The sequence below is a fragment of the Mesoplodon mirus genome, assembly GCF_964341445.2.
Source record: "Mesoplodon mirus genome assembly, chromosome: 7".
Classification (NCBI taxonomy): domain Eukaryota; kingdom Metazoa; phylum Chordata; class Mammalia; order Artiodactyla; family Ziphiidae; genus Mesoplodon; species Mesoplodon mirus.
The window spans coordinates 26454383-26475312 of NC_138983.1; the positions used below are offsets into that span (position 1 = coordinate 26454383).

Consider the following 20930-nt stretch of genomic DNA (forward strand, 5'->3'; position numbering starts at 1 on the left):
ATAGTGGTGATGGTTACACAGTCTCATGTAACTACTACTGAACTGTACATTTTAAAATAGTGAATTATGGGAATTCCCTGGTGGTCCAGTGGTTAGGACTCCGTGTTCTCACTGCCGAGCGCCCAGGTTCGATCCCTGGTTGGGGAACTAAAATCCCATAAGCCATGCGGCACGGCCAAAAACAAAACAGTCTTTATTCGCAAACAGCATAATTTTAAAAAATAAAAATAAAATAAAATAATGAATTATATGATTTGTGAACTATAGCTCAATAAAAGTTATAATCATCCAAACTTAGTGATTATGGGTAATTTTTCATGAAGTGTGCAACATTATCAAACAAGAAGGTGGTTACAGATAGGCTTGCTGTCATGCATGTATTCAATCTCCCTCCTGTGGTTGGCCCATTTCCATATACCATATAATAAGGATTCTTTTTTTGTTAATCTGTATATAATATTTTTAAGGTTTTAAAACAAGTTTCAAATATATATATATATTTTTACAGTTTTAAAATAAGTTTCAAAATAACCTGATGGTCACTGGCTTGCTGAAGTTGTTTATTTTTTTCAAACAAAAGCCAGCTTAAGAAAATAAAAATTTATCCTGGAAAAAAATAGGCCTCAAAACATGGTCTTTGTTTCTAATTCCTTTACCTAAATATGAGCTCCTTTGAATAAATGTACATTTATTTAATATAATAGTACCTAATGTAGTATAGCCCTTTCTAGCCCCCAAGGCCTGGATGGGTGGTAGGGTGAGAAAGAGGACTTTTACTACCCCTACATACTCCAAGCACTACAGGAGCTAAGGTCTAGGGAAGAGGAAGGAGCCAAGGGTTAACAGTGACAGTTGTGTCAATCTTCAGATTCCCAACCAAGCACAAAACTTCCATCTTCCATCCCCTCCCCATACTTTCAAAGTCGGGTACAGACTTAATCTTGAGGATAAGAACGGTCAGAATTTTGCAGGGGGAAGTAACATTTTCCTTCAGTTGCTGTTACTTAAATTCCAAATTTAAAAACTGATGTTTTCCTCAAAATTAAAACAAACCAAAAGAGATTATTCAGTTACCACTCTCTACCTTGTTTTCTATAAGTATGACATTCTTTCCATAAGCCTCTTTCCTAATTTTAATCTAGTATGTTTAACAAAGAAAATTAAGTTTTAAGGCAGATGAGAAAGCTGTGACAAAAATCTCATCTAAAATGGCAAATTTGTGCAGTGAAGATAGCATATGATCATAAGAAAAAAATGCTTTGAGTGTATTACTGAGAATAAGATGTCTTATGGTTTATATCCAGATATTAATAACATGTACAGATCTTCTCCTTGGGTAGCATACTCTTATGTCCATAATACTTAAGAAATAAAACACATTCCAAGTTTTAAAATCAATCAGCAAAAATTCCATGAAATATGTTAAATCCCAGGTAAACAAGCCAGTACTTGCACACAAGTAATAAGTTACCCAGGACTGAATGATTTTGCCTTAAGTAGTCATATTATTTTCTCTGTTAAAGAACTTGGTCACTGAAAAAATATATATTCTAATATAATAAAAACAGAATTTTCTTTGAATTTGGAAAATATTGTTTTAGTCTTAGGGTATTATCAACTTTTCAGAGTTGAGAAAGATAACCCTGGATTGGAAGTTAGGAGGCCCAGATTCCAGTCCTGATTCTGCAAATTATGTACTTCAAGACTTTCAGCAAAGCACAGGGAGTCCTAGTTTTCCTTTTTATGAAGCCTAATGTTCTGCATATTTCTAATATTCTGAGTTAAGCTAAATATTTTTACTTCATCTATCACACAGTATTCTTCAGTATAAAATCTGTCTTCAAAATGAGTACAGTGATAACACCAAGTTCACTGAATTAACTTTGCATGTATGTAACTTTGCATGTATTGTAGTCTGAGGATTAAAAAAAAAAAAAAAACCCTGAAGCATAAGAAGAATCAGCCCTTATTAAGGAATTATTTATTGTGAGTTTGAAAAAATAAACTAATGAACCATGAAACAACTATGTAACAGCTGTAAAAAAAAAAAAACACACACACAAGCTTTGCAAATAAGCCACAGGATTCAAATCCAGCTCTGTACTTTACAAATTCTGCAACTTGAGGCTAACCACATAGTCTCTGTATGTCTCAGATTCCTCAACTGTAAAATATGGTGAATAGTAACATGCACATTCATAAAGTTGTGAGAGTAAACAATAAGGCATATATATATAGCATTTAGCGCAGTACTATGTTTGGCTCATAATGTTCAATCAATGCTATTATTACTGCACCTAAAGGTGAGGTCTGAATTTATACAACTGACATTTACTGACTGCCAAGCATTATGCTAGGCACTAGAAGGCACAGAAGTAAAAAGGCATAAGTAAACAAACAAACATTACATAGCATAAGAGGCTTACCTCTAGGAAATGCAGCTGAGTACTGAAAGAAAGAGGAGAAAGTATTCAAGGAAAGAAAAAGATTATTTCAGGAAGAGATAATACCATATGTAAAGACCTAGAAATGTAAATAAGATGGTACATTAGTAGACCTTTCAGTAACTGCATGGGTGTACTAGGGATGGGGCTATGAGTCAGACAGGACCCAGATTATAGAAAATTATATGACAAAATCACATTTATCTTCAAGGGAATCAAGAGCCTCTAAAGAATTTTAATCAGTGTTAAATGATTAAATTTGTATTTTAAAAGAATGGTTTTAAACCAGAGGTGCTCATCAGCATCATCTGGCGGGTTTTTTCAAACTATACACTCCCAGTTCTCACTTTCAAAAGTTCTTTATTAGTAATTCTAAGATGGGACCCTGTAAGTCACTTTGAAAAAGCTCTTAAAGCAATTCTGCCATATACCAAGAGGAGAGAATCACTCTTAGAAGGATAATCTGATAAGCACTGTGAAGAAGAGCAAGCCTAAAAGTTGGAAGGCCAAGATCCTACTGCAGAAATCCAGGTAAAAAATTATAAGGACCGAACAGTGGCAATAGTTATAGACATTTGAGAACTCTTAAAAGGTGTTCATAACAGATAAAGTGGGAAATACTCAAAAGAGGGCTAGTGAACATTACCACTTAGAGCTGGAAATTAAAAATTGGGTATCATTACCAGTTGGGTTATTTGTGAAGTCATGAAATTGCCAAAAGTGTGTCCTCCCTGAGAAATGGGGCTGAGGGCAGAAGCGATTGAGACATTACTTTTGGAAGACACAGCAGTCAGCAAAAGTCTCCATGGAAAGGGGATATTAAGCCAACCCTGTGCCAAACCACAGGAAGAGGAGAGGAAAGAGTTATGCATGGCCTGAGGTTGGAAAGCTTGCTATATAGAGCAGCTGAAAGAAGACTAACATGCTTCAAGTGTACTGAGGGAAGGGGAGAGTGGCAGGAGGCCCATTCACCTGTAAAGTAGTAGGCAAGGGGCAAACATGAAAAACCTATGGGGATACAGTAAGGAGTCTGGATTCTATTCCATGTGCAATGGAAAACAACTGAAGGATTTTTAACCAAGGGAGTGACTAAATACATTTTTAAAAGGTGACTCTAGCTGCTATGTGCTACAAAACTTACCCTCAGTTCCCAAACTAAAATTGAAAGCAAAGGGAATCTTAAACTCAAATAAGCCTTTCATTGTCATAACAGCCCTTTCATACAAGTATTACTATGTAAGTAGCTCCAAGTTTTACTAAAAATTGCTTTAAAAGCAAGTGTTAAGGGATGTAGAGCTTAATGAACTTGGCTACCAACTGCTGAGTAATTCCACTGTGATGTCCTGTAGTTTAAAAAACAGTGAAAATAATAAAGTTGTCGATGGTAAAAGATACCTCTCTTCTCCTGAACCCGACTGCAGAATATCATGTGAGAAGAGACAACTCTGTGTTAAAAATAGTGAACCTTTCAGGAGATTAATGGCTATAGTTAAAAAAAAAAAAAAAAAGGCTATAATCACAAGTGTTGACAAGGATGTGGAGAAACTAGAATGCTCATACACTGCTGGTAGGAATGTAAAATAAAATGATACAGTCACATTAGAAAAGACTGGCAGTTCCTCAAAACGTTAAACACCATTATCATATGACCCAACAATTCTACTCTTAGGTACGTGCACAAGGAAAGTGAAACATGTTTTCATTTAAATACTTTTATGAAAATGTTCACAGCAGCATTATGCACAAGAACCAAACAGTGAAAACAACCCAAACGTCCATCAACTAGTGAACAGATAAACAAATGAGCTATATCTAAACAATGGAATATTATTCCATTATAAGTATTTATAAGTACTGATACATGCTACAACATGGATAAATCTCAAAAACGTTACGCTTAGGCAAAGAAGCCAAACACATTTTTTGATTCCATTTATATTAAATGTCCAGGAAAGGCAAATCTAGAGACAGAAAATGGATTAATGGTTACCTAGGGAGAATGGGGAATGAGGTTTCTTTCGGGGGGAATGAAAATGTTTGAAGATTAGACTGTGGTGACACTGTGGTGACATAAACATACTAAAAATTATTGAATTGTACACTTAATACAGGAGAATTTTATGGTATGTAAATTAAATCTCAATAAAGCTGTTAATTTTTAAAAAGTGCTGGAGGAGTCAAATGGCCTGGAATCACTATCTCTAATGGGACCTCAGCAACTTACAGCTTCTTTGGGCCTTCATTTTTCTTTTGTTAAAGACTACCTCACAGCACAGGTAACTTCTATATACTGCATCACCTTGGCGCTTCAGGGGCCATTAGGGGTAGGTTCTGCAGGAGATCAGAAGGCAGAAGAGAGGAGCCTGAGTATTATCTGTCCATTCCCTCCCTGTATCACAACCACGGTTCCAGCCATGCTGCATCTCTACACAACTACAGTTCCTTCTGGGCTCCAATAACTGGTGCCCAGAAGTGGCCCTTCACAGGCCCAGAAGTGGCTTCACACTGCTGCTACTCACTCGGTGTCTCAATATCCCCTTTTGGTTCCCTTAACTCTGCTCCCAACCATAATACTGAGCCCTTCACCAAAGTAACTGCAAATGAATCATCTAAGAGAAATTACGTTTCACGCAGGCCCCCAACTGATAATCGTATAAAGGAGGTACAACTGGTATTTTGTACCAACAAGTTACTGTTAAATCAAGTATGATTTCTTGAGATAAGTAAATGTATTTTCATTTTATATACATCATTAATGATCTTTATAAAAAAATCCTACTTCATTTTGTGTAAACGATACATTTAAGTTTATTAAAAAGAAGGTGTTTTTGTTTTCACTAACAAGGTGAAATGAGTAGTATGGTATTTCCTGCCTAGTGGAGCCGGAAATATTCAATATTCAAAATATTCAGTATTCAAAAACCAATCTACCAGTTCCAAACATTATCCACAACAAAGAGAGAGAGATTTTGGCATTTGTAACAGATGCCCAAGAAAGACAATGCCAAAGTCAATGCTACTCAGAGTTTCCGTCTGTTGTTCTGTCGGAAAATAAATGAAATGTGTTGGTGATGTGGCATATGCTTGGCTATATGCATGATAACAAGAGTCTCCAAGACCTGGATTAGACACAATTCCAAAGTTCCATCTCATCTTCCTTTTTTATTTCCGTCATCACCTGTATTACTGACCTTTCCATTGAACAAAGAAAACATTTCAGGTCCAATTTTTCCCAACCCCAATATTTTTCTAGAACACTTTTCTTTTAAAAGAAATACGTCTGTCAAAGCAAATTATTTTGTGCTTTGAACTGCTGTAGTAAAGTATTAACTATCTGTAATGTCCAGGCATTAACATTCATTTAAGAGGTAGACAAAAATGGTCACGTGGGCCCTGGATGATTCTCTCTCATGCAGGCTATGAAGGGATTATTGAAAATGAATTAATACATAGCTGGTTACTCCTTACAATACACAATAGAGTCCATATTTCCATGATTCAAATGTATAGGTGCTATGAAATATTTTAGTTTGGTTTCTTCAATGCATCTTATTGTTTGTGGCTTAGTCTTTCCCTTACCAAATTAAATTTCTTCCTTGTTTGAGAAACTAGTAGAGCTGAATTTTTAGTCATCACAATTTTCTTCACTAATATTAACATGGTCTAGGATTTCTGGCATTAAGTAAGGAAGTCTTTCTAAAGATATACACTTATCACAATAATTCACACTTGTGAATAGTTTTGTAGACAAACATTTATACATCTTTGGTTTAATATAAGAACTTAATAAACAACATTTTAGAGGAAGGAAAAAGATTTTCAGGAGAATCAAAATCCAAAGCTTAATATTCATTTTGATACTCATTGTACTTTTTCTTCTTTCCCTATAAATTTTTTAAAATTAATTTTTATTGGAGTATGGTTGCTTTACAATGTTGTGTTAGCCTCCACTGCACAACAAAATGAATCAGCCATACACATATAGATATCCCCTCCCTTATATACCACAGTGCACTAGGTGAGTTCCCTGTGCTATACAGCATGTTCCCATCAGCTGTCCATTTTATACATAGTATCAATAATGTGTATGTGTCAATCCCAGTCTCCCAATTCCTCCCAACCCACCCTTTTCCCCCTTGGTATCCATACATTTGTTCTCTACATCTGTGTCTCTATTTCTGCTTTACAACTAAGATCATCTATACCATTTTTCTAGATTCCACATAATATGCGTTATTATATGATATTTGCTTTTCTCTTTCTGACTTACTTTACTCTGTATGACATTCTCTAGGTCCATCCACATCTCTACAAATGACCCAATTTCATTCCTTTTTATGGCTGAGTAATATATCCCCTATAAACTTAAAAAAATTTTTTTTGTTGGAGTATAGTTGATTTACAATGTTGTGTTAGTTTCAGGTGTTCCCTATAAATTTTAATAAAAATTAATCAGAAAATTTCCAGATGCTCAAAAGACTTTCCTAAGGAAATTTCCAGAAATCCATAAGCCCATTAACCAAAGACTTATAATAAAACCACTAGGATTTTATACAATTGTAATTGTATTATATTATTTATACTATTTTAAGATTGACTTCAGGGACTTCCCTGGTGGCGCAGTGGTTAAGAATCCGCCTGCCAACGCAGGGAACATGGGTTTGAACCCTGGTCCGGGAAGATCCCACATGCCGCAGAGCAACTAAGCCTGTGCACTACAACTATTGAGCCTGCACTCTAGAGCCGGCGAGCCACAACTACTGAGCCCGTGTGCCACAATTACTGAAGCCCACGTGCATAGAGCCCATGCTCTGCAACAAGAGAAGCCACGGCAATGAGAAGCCTGTGCACCGTAAAGAGTAGCCCCCGCTTGCCACAACTAGAGAAAGCCTGCGCCCAGCAACAAAAACCCAACACAGGCAAAAAATAAAGGAATTTATTTTTTAAAAATTATATATATATATTTTTTAGAAAAAGACTGACTTCAGATACCAAAGCAGGTAGATTGCCTTAAAATATCCTACATGTTGGGGCTTCCCTGGTGGCGCAGTGGTTGAGAGTCCACCTGCCGAAGCAGGGGACACGGGTTCGTGCCCCGGTCCGGGAAGATCCCACATGCCGTGGAGTGGCTGGGCCTGTGAGCCATGGCCGCTGAGCCTGCGCGTCCGGAGCCTGTACTCCGCAACGGGAGAGGCCCGCATACCGAAAAAATAAAATAAAATAAAATAAATTTTAAAGCCTTTATCTTTCAGAGACAGGCTATGGTTGAAAGAGGCACATACATGGCATGAAATTTGCTTTGAAATAAAACAAAGCAAATATAAAGTAGGGAGCCAAAGCTGGTAGGGACATATATGAAACAAGACTGACCATGTGCTGAAACTGTCGAAGCTGGCTAAAGGATACATAGGGATTCATTATACCAGTCTCTCTAAATGTGTTTGTTTTGAAATTTTCCATAATAAAAATGTTGCTGTTGTTTGTAGTAGAGAAAATCAACTTCTAAGTGGCTAATTTGTGTTCTAGATTTGTTGTTGGTCCACAACAAAGGTTAATGCAGAGGAAGAAATTATAATGAACATTAGAGAAAAGGTATATATTTTGAAACAACAGTTAAAGAAGATTTCATAAAATGTTATTCAAGTGCCATAATTTACAAGCTGAAGTACCTTAAAATTTCTTAATAAATAAGTCCATTAAGCGTGAATAACAGACATACTCATTCCAAAGTATATTTTAGGAGGAGGATGCTAAAATGTCCATAAAAAGGTGTGCAATACATAAATGTTAGTTAGCTGATACTACATTAGCTGCTAATAGCAAGTTTGGAACCATCATCTTCTATGCCATATTAAAATCCAGGAAGTTAAAGAGGATCATATTCAGCCCAAACTTGCTCTTGTTAAAAATGAAAAAAGTAATACAAAGATATTAACTAACAGCAAAAGACCATCTCTAGTTTTTGTTTTTTGTACAGCCACAGTTCTACTTAAATCCCGTCCTTCCAAATGGTTCACTTTTATTTTGGCACTATACCAAATCAAACTCTGACTTCAATAGATTACTGTCTGTTTAAGTGGGGATAGTATCAGCTGTTTTTACCAGATCAATACTCATTTTTGCAGCTTGCTCAATATGAGATATGTTTTAAAATGTTAAGCCATCTAATTTAAGCAGATCCAAGCAAAAGTACTTTAGCTTATCCACATTTTTGTGTTTGCCAAGCTTCACTGGGTCAGACAAATCTGGTCTCAAGTTATTTAAATAAGATCAGTGATCACACAGTAATGAGAATGATGGCATTAAATCATATGAAAATTTCCTTATTTTATGCTGTTATATCCCATAAATGCCTACAGGCTTACCAACATAGGTTAGGCTACATGCTCAGGATCCCTAAAGAACCGTAAACTTATGGAGGGCAAATTTAAACTCTGAAATATTAGATACTAAGTCAAAGCAGAATATACTCTAGTATTAAATATATTCTTTATTAAAATCAGTATCTATTGAAGACTATCATGTGACAGATATATTGGGGAGGGGGAAGGTGGGAAGGGAGGACTAAGCAGCTCAAGTTGGATTGTTAAGAAACATCCAAGGGTTAATGGGTGGGGACCAACAATAAACAAGAGTAAAGAAATATTTAATATCAAGGACTGATAAGTGCTATGAAGAAACTTAAAGCAGGGAACTAGGCAACACAATGATAAAGCAGGGTATTGATGGGGGCAGGGGTACTAAGGAGAGGCCTCTCTAACAATGTGACATTTTGAACTGAACGCAGTGAGGGAGAAAGCCATGTAGATAATCAGAGGGAAGAGTGGTCCTAGTAGAGGAAATAGCTCAAAGACCCAGAGATAAGAGCATTCCCGCTGCTGTTCAAGAAACAATGGAAAAATGGCAAGTTTCACTCAGAGATAAAAGAGACAGAGGGCAAGGGAGAATCTGTGGTCATGATTCTAGAAAAAAATGAAAGAAAAATGAGTGGATATGCTAAAACCAGATCCATGTCCTCCCATTTACCTCTTCACATAATATCTTCACACATTTTCTAACACAGCTTGCACAATGATTAACAAATACTTACTACTGATCAAAAAGAAAAACGGATTGCAAAAAGGCCCAGGCTGGAAAAGGCCTAGCTAGATTGGCCCAAGTGAAAATTCAGAAACTGTGTGTTGGTAGCAGCCTGGTAACAAGTTATCTAGCATGTTCCTAAAATTTAAAACCGCAGTAGCAGCAACAAAGCATAAACAGTTAACAAAGAAATAAGATTTTTTGTAAGCAAGTTTAGCAAAAGAGCAGGCAATATGTTTTTAAACAAAACCTGCAGTCTCATTTGAATCACTGGAAAAAAAAATTCTCTTACTGAAGATTACCATCAAATCTTTGTTCAACTATCACTATTTCAATTAGCCTATTTAAATCTACAATACCTCCCCCATCCACCTTCCATTCTTCATATGCCTGTGTTTTCTCATATCACCTACCAACATACTAGATAATTCACAAAGTTATGTTTATTATTTATCATCTGTCTCACTCCACATACCCAGTTTAAATTCCATCAGGGCAGGGATCTTGGTTTTGTTCGCTGATGTATTCCAAGCTCCCAAAGCAGTGTTTAATATGAGAGGTGCTCAGGAAACATCTCTAAAACTCCCATACCTTATGGCAACCATTCAAACTGGTGTAAGCCGATGTTCCCAAGTTTTCTCCAAAAACTTTTAGTCAAAGTATGCTCTGGGAAAATAATTCTAATTTTTAAAGTAATTGAGAAAGTACAACCTTCCAACACAAACATTAACACCCAAGAGACCCAACATCTTTCTTCCCCCCAACACCCTTCTTAAAAGTCTCCCATCACGGGGCTTCCCTGGTGGCGCAGTGGTTGAGAGTCCGCCTGCCGATGCAGGGGACGCGGGTTCATGCCCTGGTCCGGGAGGATCCCGCATGCCGTGGAGTGGCTGGGCCCTAGGGCCGTGGCCGCTGGGCCTGCGCGTCCGGAGCCTGTGCTCCGCGGCGGGAGAGGCCAATGTACCGCAAAAAAAAAAAAAAAAAAAAAAAAAAAAAAGTCTCCCATCATGGATGCCTTTGACTTTTTTCATCTGCCAATTCTACTTCATTCTAAATCCCCACAGCCAAAAGTTTTCCCCGAGAGCCAGGACACTGACTAACAGTCTCGGAAGTCACACTTCATGGGTTCAAATCCTGCCTCTGTCACTGACTAGCAGTGACCTTGAACATGTAACAGCTCTCGGTTTCAGTTTCCTTGTCTGTGAACTGGCTAACAACACTACCCATCTCACAGAGTTGTGAGAATTAAATGAGATAACGCATGTAATATTAGACCAGTGCCTGGCACATGGTAGGCATTCAGGATCTGCTAGTTATCACTAACAGCTAAGGCTCAGGTCTCAGCCCTCTGCCCTTCCTTCCCAGAAACCTTAACCTCTGAGATTCCACCGTTGTCTCTATACAAATGTCTATTCAGACTCCCTAAATTCACCTTTCTGGTCTTGTCGGCTGAGGACAAATACTTTAAAGAATATACAAGTGTTATAAAAGAAAACTTGGTGGGGCTACTTAGATTTGGCAGTAAGGGAAGACCTTTATGAAGAGATGATTTTTAAGCAGAGACAAAAATGGCAAAAAGAGGGTGATAAGATGACAAACAGCATTAGCATCAACTAAGAACTAGTTAGAAATGCAAATTATTGGGCTCCGCCTCAGACCTACTAATTCAGCAACTCTGGAGTTAGACCCAGCAACCTGTGTTTCAACAAGCCTTCTGGGTGATTCTGAAGGACTCTTAAATTTGACAACCACTGGTCTAGGGTTAGATTGTGTCAGAGAAGGGAATTACCAGACTTGTTTTAGCCTTAGGACATCTGCACGTGCTCTTTCCTCACATTTCAGGGAAATGCTACTTCTTCAAGCAGGAAATTTTCTTGTTTGTCTACTTTCTGACTCCCACTCCCCGCAAGAAAGTAAACTCCACAACAACAGATGTTGTCTATCTTAATTACCATCGAATCCCCAATGCCTAGAAGAGGTACGTGGAATATCTGTTGACCAAAATGAGTGAACATTTTCGGTATTTTTCTTCACTGCATCATTCTCCAGTCACCAGAAAAAGGTCAACAATATTTCCCTTGTTCTTACTTTTTAACATGTACCCTTGTCAACAATCTCAGGCAACTTGATCTTTAATGTCTCTCACATCCACTCCTTCCTTTCTATACCAGTATCACCAGTCTCCTATCCCCTCTGTGATGATTAATTTTACGTGTCACCTTGATTGCCCATGGGAAGCCCAGATTAACCACTGTTTCCGGGTGTGTCTGTGAGAGTGTTTCTGGATGAGTTAGCATTTGAATCAGTGAAGTCAGTAAAACAGACTGCCCTCCCCAGTGTGGGCCAGCACCATCCAATCCATGGAGAGGCTAGAGGAATCTGTCCTCTTTTGCCTGTCTCAGTTTGAGCTGCGACACCTCATCTCATTTTCTCCTGCCCCTGGACCAGGATTTACATCATGAGCTCCCCTGGTTCTCAAGTCTTAGAACTCAGACTGAATTACACCACAGGCTTCCCTGGTTTCAAGGCTGCAGAGAGCAGACATATTTATATTATATATCCCCTATTGGCTGTGCTTCTCTGGAGAACCCTCATACCACCTCCCTCCTGGCTGGTCTGATGAACTGCCTCTCATTTGGTGTCCTGTTTTCTACCTCTGCCAATTTTAATCCATTCTGTACTTGACTGCCAAATTAATTTTATTAAAACACTTTTCTTGCTAGTATCATCATCGTTGTCATCATAATCATCATTCTTCTCAAAAACCTGAATTTCAAAGCTCCCTACTGAGCTGTAGAGACTGAACTCCATGGCCTGTCATCAAAAGCCCTCCAAAATCTAGTACTGATACCCTGTGCAAGAGTATTACCCTGGTGACCTCCCCAATGAAACACACCTTTGTGTAGTCTCCCTCCTATAACTCTTCACCAGGCCCAGGACTGCTTTGACCAGCAGACTGCGACAGAAGTGATGCTGTGCCAGTTCAAGCACCAGCCCTAACTAGTCCAGCAGATTCCACTTCCTCCCTCTTCGGAACACCTGCTCTTGGAAGCTCCCTCTTTCTGCTAATACTTTATTCCATTTACTCAACATTAACAATAATTCAGATCAGTTTGTATGCAGTACACCTGAAAAATGCTCCCTTGATCCCCTTGAACTCGATTATAATTTTTCCTTTGAAGCCCCCAAACATTTTCATACTTCTTAAAAAGAAACAAATGTTCTGCCTAGTACTATAGTTATTTCATTCATTCACTGAATGCTTAACAGGCACTTACAATGTGCCAGACATTGTTCTAAGTGCTGACAATATCGCTAATATTCTATTTTTAAAAATTAATTAATTAATTTAAATTTTTGGCTGCATTGGGTCTTCATTGCTGCGCGCCGGCTTTCTCTAGTTGCAACAAGTGGGGGCTACTCTTCACTGCGGTGTGCGGGCTTCTCACTGCGGTGGCTTCTCTTGTTGTGGAGCACGGGCACTAGGTGCGCAGGCTTCAGTAGTTGTGGCTCGTGGGCTCTAGAGCACAGGCTCAGTGGTTGTGGCACGAGGGCTCAGCTGCTCCGCGGCATGTGGATCTTCCAGGACCAGGGCTCGAACCCATGTCCCCTGCATTGGCAGGTGGATTCTTAACCACTGCGCCACCAGGGAAGTCCCAATATTGCTAATAGTCTATACGCTATTCTATATGCTAGACACCACTCTAAACATTTTTCTGTGTTCTCATTTAATCTTCAAAAAAGCTCCCTCCTTTCACACAGGGAACTTCAGGCACAGGGAAATTAAGAAACTTGTTTAAGATCATACTGCAAGTGTTGGAGTCAAAATATAAACCCCCCCAAATTCTAACTTCAGAGCTTATGCTATCAACCATTTCTCTAAACTGCCTTCTGGAGATGTGAACAAGACAGCTTCCTGTTCTCGTGGAATATGCATTCTACTAGTGGTGGTTAGTGGTATGGGGAAAGGGTAGTGATAAATGATACATATAAATCTATAAAATTACTTCAGAGAGTGATAATGCTATGAAGAAAATAAAACTCTGTGCTGTAATACAGTGACGAGAAGTTACTCTAGATAGGGCAGCCAGAGAAGGCCTTGCTGAGGAGGTAACATGTGGGAGAAGACCTAAATGTCCAGAAGAAGCAGCAAAGCAAAGACCTGTAAAGGAAGTTCAGATAAAAAGAAAAACTAGTGCAAAATTCCTAAGACACAAATATCTTAGCATGTTTCAGGAACAGAAATAAGGCCCATGTGGCTAAAGGATGGTGGTGGGAGCGGAATGATGAGGTTGGAGAATTAGCCAAGGCCTTGTAGGCCACGATAAGGACTTTGTACTTTCCTCTGAGTGACACTAGGAGGTTTTAAGAAGGGTAATGACATTACTTGATTTATATTTTGAAATGTTAACTCTGGCTGATGTATGTTTAATAAACTCTAGAAAGGCTAAAGTAGAAACAAGGAAAGCAAGAAACAAGGAGGCAACTGCAATTGTCCATGTGGGAAATTATATATATGGAGATCAAACCAACAGGATTTACTGAGGGAGTGGATATGAGAGGGAAGAAATGAATCCATAGATGGCTCCAAACTCTTAGGCATGAGCTACAAAGTAAACGGTAGTATTATTTACTGAGGTAGGGAAGATTAAAGGAGGAATTGGTTGGGGGGTTAGGGTGATCATCATGTTTTGGACATATTACGTTTGAAATACTGATTCAATATCCAAATGGAGATGACAGGAAGACACCTAGATATGAATCTAGAGATATAAATTTGAAAATCTTTTTATATGGCAACTTCACCGAGGGTGAGTTGAAAGAGAAGAAAAAGGATGGAGCTCCAAGTGTCACTTGTTGAAGGGCACTCCAACATTTAGAAGCCAAGTAGACAGGCAGCAAGTATATCATCCTGTCACCCTTCTGGATTACAAGTTTTGTTGTTGTTTTTTTTTTAATTGAAGTATAGTTGATGTACAATATTATATTACACCTGTATGTTACAGGTGTATAATATAGTGGTTCACAATTTTTAAAGGTTACACTCCATCCATCGGATCACAAGTTCTTTCAGAGGCAGGACAGTGTCTCTTTCATCTTTATGGTACCCTGCAGAACTTAGCTTAGTAACAGAAACTCAGAGATGCTCAGTACATTCTAATGAGTGAATGAATGTTTGCCATTTGATTTCTCAAGCTTTCAATGAAGAAATATAATACTCGATAAAGGCAACAGTGCCTTGCATATAATGGACACTCAAATATGTTTAATGAATGAAAGAAAAATCCTGGACTGTGTTTTGCTATACACATTTTAGTACTCAAATTGTCCCAGAGAGGGCTTCCCTGGTGGCGCAGTGGTTGAGAGTCCGCCTGCCGATGCAGGGGACGCGGGTTCTGTCCGGGAGGATCCCACATGCCGCGGAGCGGCTGGGCCCGTGAGCCATGGCCGCTGAGCCTGCGCGTCCGGAGCCTGTGCTCCACAACGGGAGAGGCCACAACAGTGAGAGGCCCGCGTAATGCAAAAAAAAAAAAAAAAAATTGTCCCAGAGAGCATGGCAAGGAAAGGTAGCAAGCAAGCAACAGCCTACATCTCCATACTTCCAACCAATGACAATCAAAAATGCCCTAAACCCTTCATCCTGGTCCCTCTTACAGGGTAGCAGGGGAAGATGGGGAATGGTACTAGAGACTGCAGCAAGGAAAAGAAGGGCTTTCAATTCTCACACTAAAGCAGAGTTCTGGCTTTCATGTCATAAATATGTATTAAGCACCCATTATGTGCCTGACACTAGAGTTAAGTACCAGGTATACAGCAGTAGGCAAAACAGATAGTGTCCTTCAAAGAACTTCCATTCTAAAGAGGAAGGTATCTATTACATAAATAGCATATAGGTATGTAGTTATATTTCTAAGAATTTTGTGGAAGCACAGTAAACATATACCATTGCTCAAAATAACAGGGGGCCGAGGGTGGAAGGCAGGAGGTTTCTAACATGAAATACCTTAAGAAGTCAGGTTGGGAGGTAGGGAAGGGGTGAGAATTAGTTAGGTGGAGGTAACAGCATGTATCAGGGTTTTAAGGTAGAAAGGAATTTAGGATGATCCAAGGAATTTTAGATTGGCCAGTAAATGCAGGGCCATACACAGCACATTCCAGATTTTTAAAAACTTTACCTTAAGGTGTAGGAGTAGCAATGGAAAGGTTTCAAGCAAAGGAGCAACACGATCAAACTGGTAGATCTGTGTTTTTAAAAATCACTCTGAATGCTATGAAGCGAATGAATTGAAGGCGGGGGGAGGAAGAGGGAGGGACTGGGAATTTGGGGTTGGTAGATGCAAAACATTACATTTAGAATGGATAAACAATAAGGTCCTACTGTAAAGCACAGGGAACTGTATCCAATTCATATTTTAAAAAAGAATATATATATATATATATATATATATGTGTAGAACTGAGTCACCTTGCTGTACAGCAGAGATTGCCACAACTTTGTAAATCAACTCGACTTCAATCAAAAAATAAAGAATAAAAAAAATAAAACAATGAATTGAAGGAAGGAAAGAAAAGGTTTAAGATTACTTAGTTATCCAAGTGAAAAATAATGGCTTGGATCAGGGTGGAGCAGTAGAAACAGTAGACAATTTCAAGATATATTTAAGAGATAAAAAAAAAAATAGCAAGGCTTGGTGACTGAGCACACACAACTCTCAGGTTCTGGCCTAAGCAGCTAGGTGGACAGAGGTGCGACTTACTGAGAAAGGATTCGCTAGACAAGCAAAGGTGGGGTGGATGGGGAAAGTATGAGCTCATCACTAATGATTCTCGCTATACACCCAAGTAAAAGCTCAGAGAGGGAGATGGATATGCGATTAGGTGCTCAGAAGAGGTCTGGGCTTTAGACACATATATGGGCATCTCCAGAGGTGGTATTTAAAGTAACGGGCATGGATGTGATATCCTCAGGAGAAAGCACAGAATGGACAAGAAATCCTATCAATCCCAAGCCCCAAGGAAACAACATGTGGAGATAAGAAGAGTAAGAACTAGTGAAGAACAGGAAAAAGCAGTGGGCCAGAAAGGAGGAAAACCAGAATATACAGTGCTATGGAAGTGAAAGGAAGCATGTCTCAATTAGGAAAACAAATGGACAATGGTGATAAAGAACACTGAAATAAGGATATTAATGACGGTTAGGTTTCCAGGCCAGTTACAAAAGGTCATTAACCCATTACATAGGTAGATTACAGCATTAGACTATCTTACCATGATGTAATGCAGTACAGTAATGAAACATGCAGGCTTTATAGATCCACAATGACCAGGTTTAAATCCCAGCGCCACTACTTACTTGCTATGTGGGTCTAAGTTTATTAATGTCACGATGCCTCCTCAGTTTCCAATTCTTAAAAGAGAAGGTAAAAATAATACCTACCTCAAAAGACTACTGTGAGGATTAAATAAACTAGTGTGGGTGTTTATCACTTAAAACAGTAGCTAGCACAAATTAGTTGTCAGTAAATGATAGCTACTATTACTTACAACATTGTTTTTATGGGAAAATACTTTCTGAACAACAGAAGTTTATAACCTTTCACTAATTTGGGATTGTCTCTACTCCTTATAAATTGTGATCTTACAGGTCTCATTACAAAAGCCTTGAGGGAAACGTTAGATTTAAAACTTACTCAAAAAGTCCTCAATATAGTAGCTGACCATTTTTAGAGAAGTTAATCATTGTTTTCTTTTACGGAAGGGTACCTCTCACACTCACTGCACATTCATACTATAATCAGAAAGAACTTATGTATTAGGAAATTCTAAAAACTGGTGGCAAAAAAAAAAAAGGCTGTTTCAAGTCAAAAAGGCAAAAAACAAATATAATTCTATTTTAAAACAAAATATTTCCATTTAGTCACTTTCTGGTGTGACTAAACACAACATCTATCATCACCATGATGAAACAGTCTGTCTCTTCCTGTTCTGTACAAGACATAACTGTCAGGGAGAGAAAAGACGCAGGTCTGTAGCTTCCTGATGATCATCTTATTTCCAAAAGCATGGAAAGGTATTTATACTATCTAAACTAGCGCCATAAAGATTATTTCCAACCACATGGTGATAGGCAAAGATATGCTCATTTGGTCCCTGAAACTGAGAAGATCCCAAATAAATGGAGATTTATCAATATATGACCAGGTCCTATCTCTGAACTTCCATATACGTACCAAGCACTATTTTAGAAACATTCAGAAATCTCTCTATACGCTCTATTTAAGGTATCAATAAAATGCTTGAGTTTTCCCATTAGTGCTTTATTTTTCAATTGTTAAAACAATGGAAATACCTAATATCTTATGGAGCTGTTATACCAAAAAATTGTTTACTATGCTGTTTCCTATCAACTAATGAAAATGTTTCATTTCAGGACCAAGTAAAGACAAGGTAGGATGTAAGATCCCATGTCAGTAACAACTGAATGTCATTACCATCTGTTAGCTTCTGAATAGGTTACTGGAAACAAGGTGAGAGGCTAACTCCTTATGGATAAGTATCCATACTACGTCATCACAACTAGTATTCATTTCCACCTTCAAGAAAAACTGCCAAAAGGGGGAACAAAAATATTCAACTGATACACAAATTACGAAACAGCTTTTTAAAATGTTACAAAAATATGAGTAGGCTCCTGAAAGCACAGAATACTTAAAGGGCATATTTCAGATTCAGTATTTTTTATAGAACTGAAATGAGTGAGGACATCACAGTTTGAGGAATAAAATGAGGTACAATTAAGAAGTGTGTGTAGCCCTGTACAGATGGCCTGATCCTAACACAAGATGTTAACAAAGCAAGTTGATGGGGGAGGGGGAAAGCCTGCATTTTTCTATGCTATAATTTAGCTAACTCCACCCCCAAAATATATTTTAAGAGGGGAGGGGCTTAGCATTTAAGAATCAGTAATTTCCAATAAACAGAAAATAAATCCCTTTTAGATTATGTGTTCCAAATAAATCTACTTACTGTTTTCAAATGTGTTTGGGAAGTCATTCTTTGTTACTTTGATAAATAACATTTGGAAAATATGACAAGTAGATTTTAGTTTCTTGACTCAGAAGTATTCTGCTAAAAGAAATAACAGAAATAACTAGATAGCATTTGTTTCATGTACCTAATAAAACAGTTGTCATTTAAAACATAAAATATGCTGCACAAATACCTATCACTGCTATTCCCTGAAGAGAAAGTAATTTTAATTTGTAAATTATGGTATTTGATGCAAAAGCTACTTTAAAAATGATAGTCAAATTACCACCAAAAAAAAAAAACCAAAAAAAGGGAAAAAAGTGCCATACATTTTTCATAAAACTCCTTCAAATGTCTTAATTGTATATAATACAAAGTTATGACTATTTCTGAAAAGTCTCAGCATTTAATTATTTAGCTCCAAATTGGCATATCACATTATTTTTTTTAACCCCATGTCTTTTAAACAAAGGACCTAAAATTTTCTAAGAAAGCGTACTTCCCTTTTCTTGAACAAATTTTTTCTCATTCTCTCACAATCACCCCAAGGTACTATCTAAGACAAAGACCAGCTACTCTTCGCACATATTTTCCAAATCATGAACGTGGAACTTTTATAAAAACAAAGATAACCTAGAATACTGTAATATATAAAGTAAAAAAAAAAAAAAGTTCACTTCTGTTGTGACAATAATAAAGAAATCTGATGAGATCATAAAACCACGAAGCTTCCTGTTGGTAGCTGAGGATGAAGTCATTAGCAACCCAGGATTCCCTGGTCCTTGTAATCAGAAGCTGCACCTACCAGATTCTTCATTGTTCGGCAGAGGTGTCTTTAAAACACCCCGCTCCCGAATGGTCCAAACCAAACCACGCCTTCCAGTTATCATTCAAATGGACCGTTTCACGTTTCACAGTGTGGCACTACTACACATTTCCCGCGAGCTTAAATATCTAGTAAGAGTCAACATTTTAGATTCCCTTGGTCATGCTGGAGCAAAGATGAACTCTTGAACCCCACGCTACATAATGAATCGGGGCTTCAGAAACCGAGATGGAGAAGCATGCTTCTGTTCTTCAACCTTTATGGCCTTCACCGACCGCCCCTCACCTCCAATTTCTTCCCAACTTTAGTCACCCCAAGGCAAAGAGAGATTCCATACTTCCTGCTGTTGTTAAAAGAGGAGGACACCCAAGAGTAACTTTGAACATGTGTACGAGAAATAGCTTCATCTTGGCCACCACTGCAAACATATGTCACCCAGCCACGGCGCAGCGTTCGCGCCCCAACGGGCCCCCTCCTAGGGCCCACGTCCCCGGGGTTTTCCCGCAGCACAGCCCTCCCGGGTCCCCCAATGTCAGGGACGCGGCTCCGCGCCTCTTCCTCTCCCGCCTCCCCCACCCTCACACTCACCGCCGGGGCCCCCAAGACCACATTGTCGGTTCCAGTACAATGGAATGTCATTGCCCCGAACCCCTCGGCGCCCCCTCGTACCCCCGGAACCAGTCCCGAGTCTCCCTGATCACCGAGTTCAGCCACGAACCCAAACTTCACCATGTGAGAGCCCGGACCCGGGAGGTGACGGGGACCCACGACTCCCGCCCAATCCTCCCTTTTACCCACGGTCCCCGATCAGCCCCGGCTGCGAGTCCCGCACTGGGCGCCCGCACCCACCCCGAGACCACCCCACAGGAGTCCTCAGCCGTCTCTCCCGGCCAGGGCTAGGGCGAGCAGACGAGCGGAGGGCTCCCAGCCGGCCCGGACCCCTGGGCGGGGCTGCACAGGGGCGAAGGCCCCAAACGCATCCCTGGCCTTTCCTGGCTCACCACGACCCCGCCGCCCACCCTCCCTACCTGGCCTTGAGGCTGGGGCTGCTACCGCTGCTGCAGCTGCTGCTGGAGGCGGCGGCGGCGGCCGCGGCTCGGGGTTCGTAGGCCCAGGCGGGGGCGGGGGGTTGTGCGGTGGCGTTGGCGGGGGCGGCGGGGGGTGCGGGCGGCGGCGGCTGGTCGGCGAAGCCGGAGGTCGCGTAGTTCCTGTCCATCGTGGGGGTTGCGTAGGGAGGGCGGGCAGCAGCGGGGGCTCCTCTAGGGCCCAGCGAGAGGGGGGCGGGAGGGGAGGGAGGGGGCGGGGGGAGGAAGAGGAGGAGGAGGAGGAGGCGGTGGCGGCGGCGGAGGGAGCTGGCCCCCTCACATGGCCCCGGCGGGCGGACGGGCGAAGGGCGCGCAGGCCGGTCTGTGTCGGGGGAACCCGAGCCGCGGTGCGCGGCGAGGCCCCAGCTGGGCGTCAGAGAAGCGGCGGCATCCGCGGCCGGGACTCACGGCGGCGGCGGCGGCGGTCGCTGCGCCCCATGTTGGTGGATTTCCCAGGATGCACCT

General features: G+C 40.0%; 1 protein-coding gene across 2 annotated transcripts in view; it reads right to left on the reverse strand.

Annotated features, from left to right (window-relative positions):
• The window catches only part of QSER1 (glutamine and serine rich 1), a 78609-nt gene extending 57679 nt beyond the window's left edge, over positions 1–20930 (reverse strand). For both annotated transcript variants that reach the window (XM_082627298.1, XM_082627297.1), the window contains exon 1: positions 20409–20930. In XM_082627298.1, coding sequence (XP_082483424.1) covers positions 20409–20596 — 188 coding nt within the window. In that variant the 5' untranslated portion in view covers positions 20597–20930. The remainder of the gene's footprint in view (positions 1–20408) is intronic.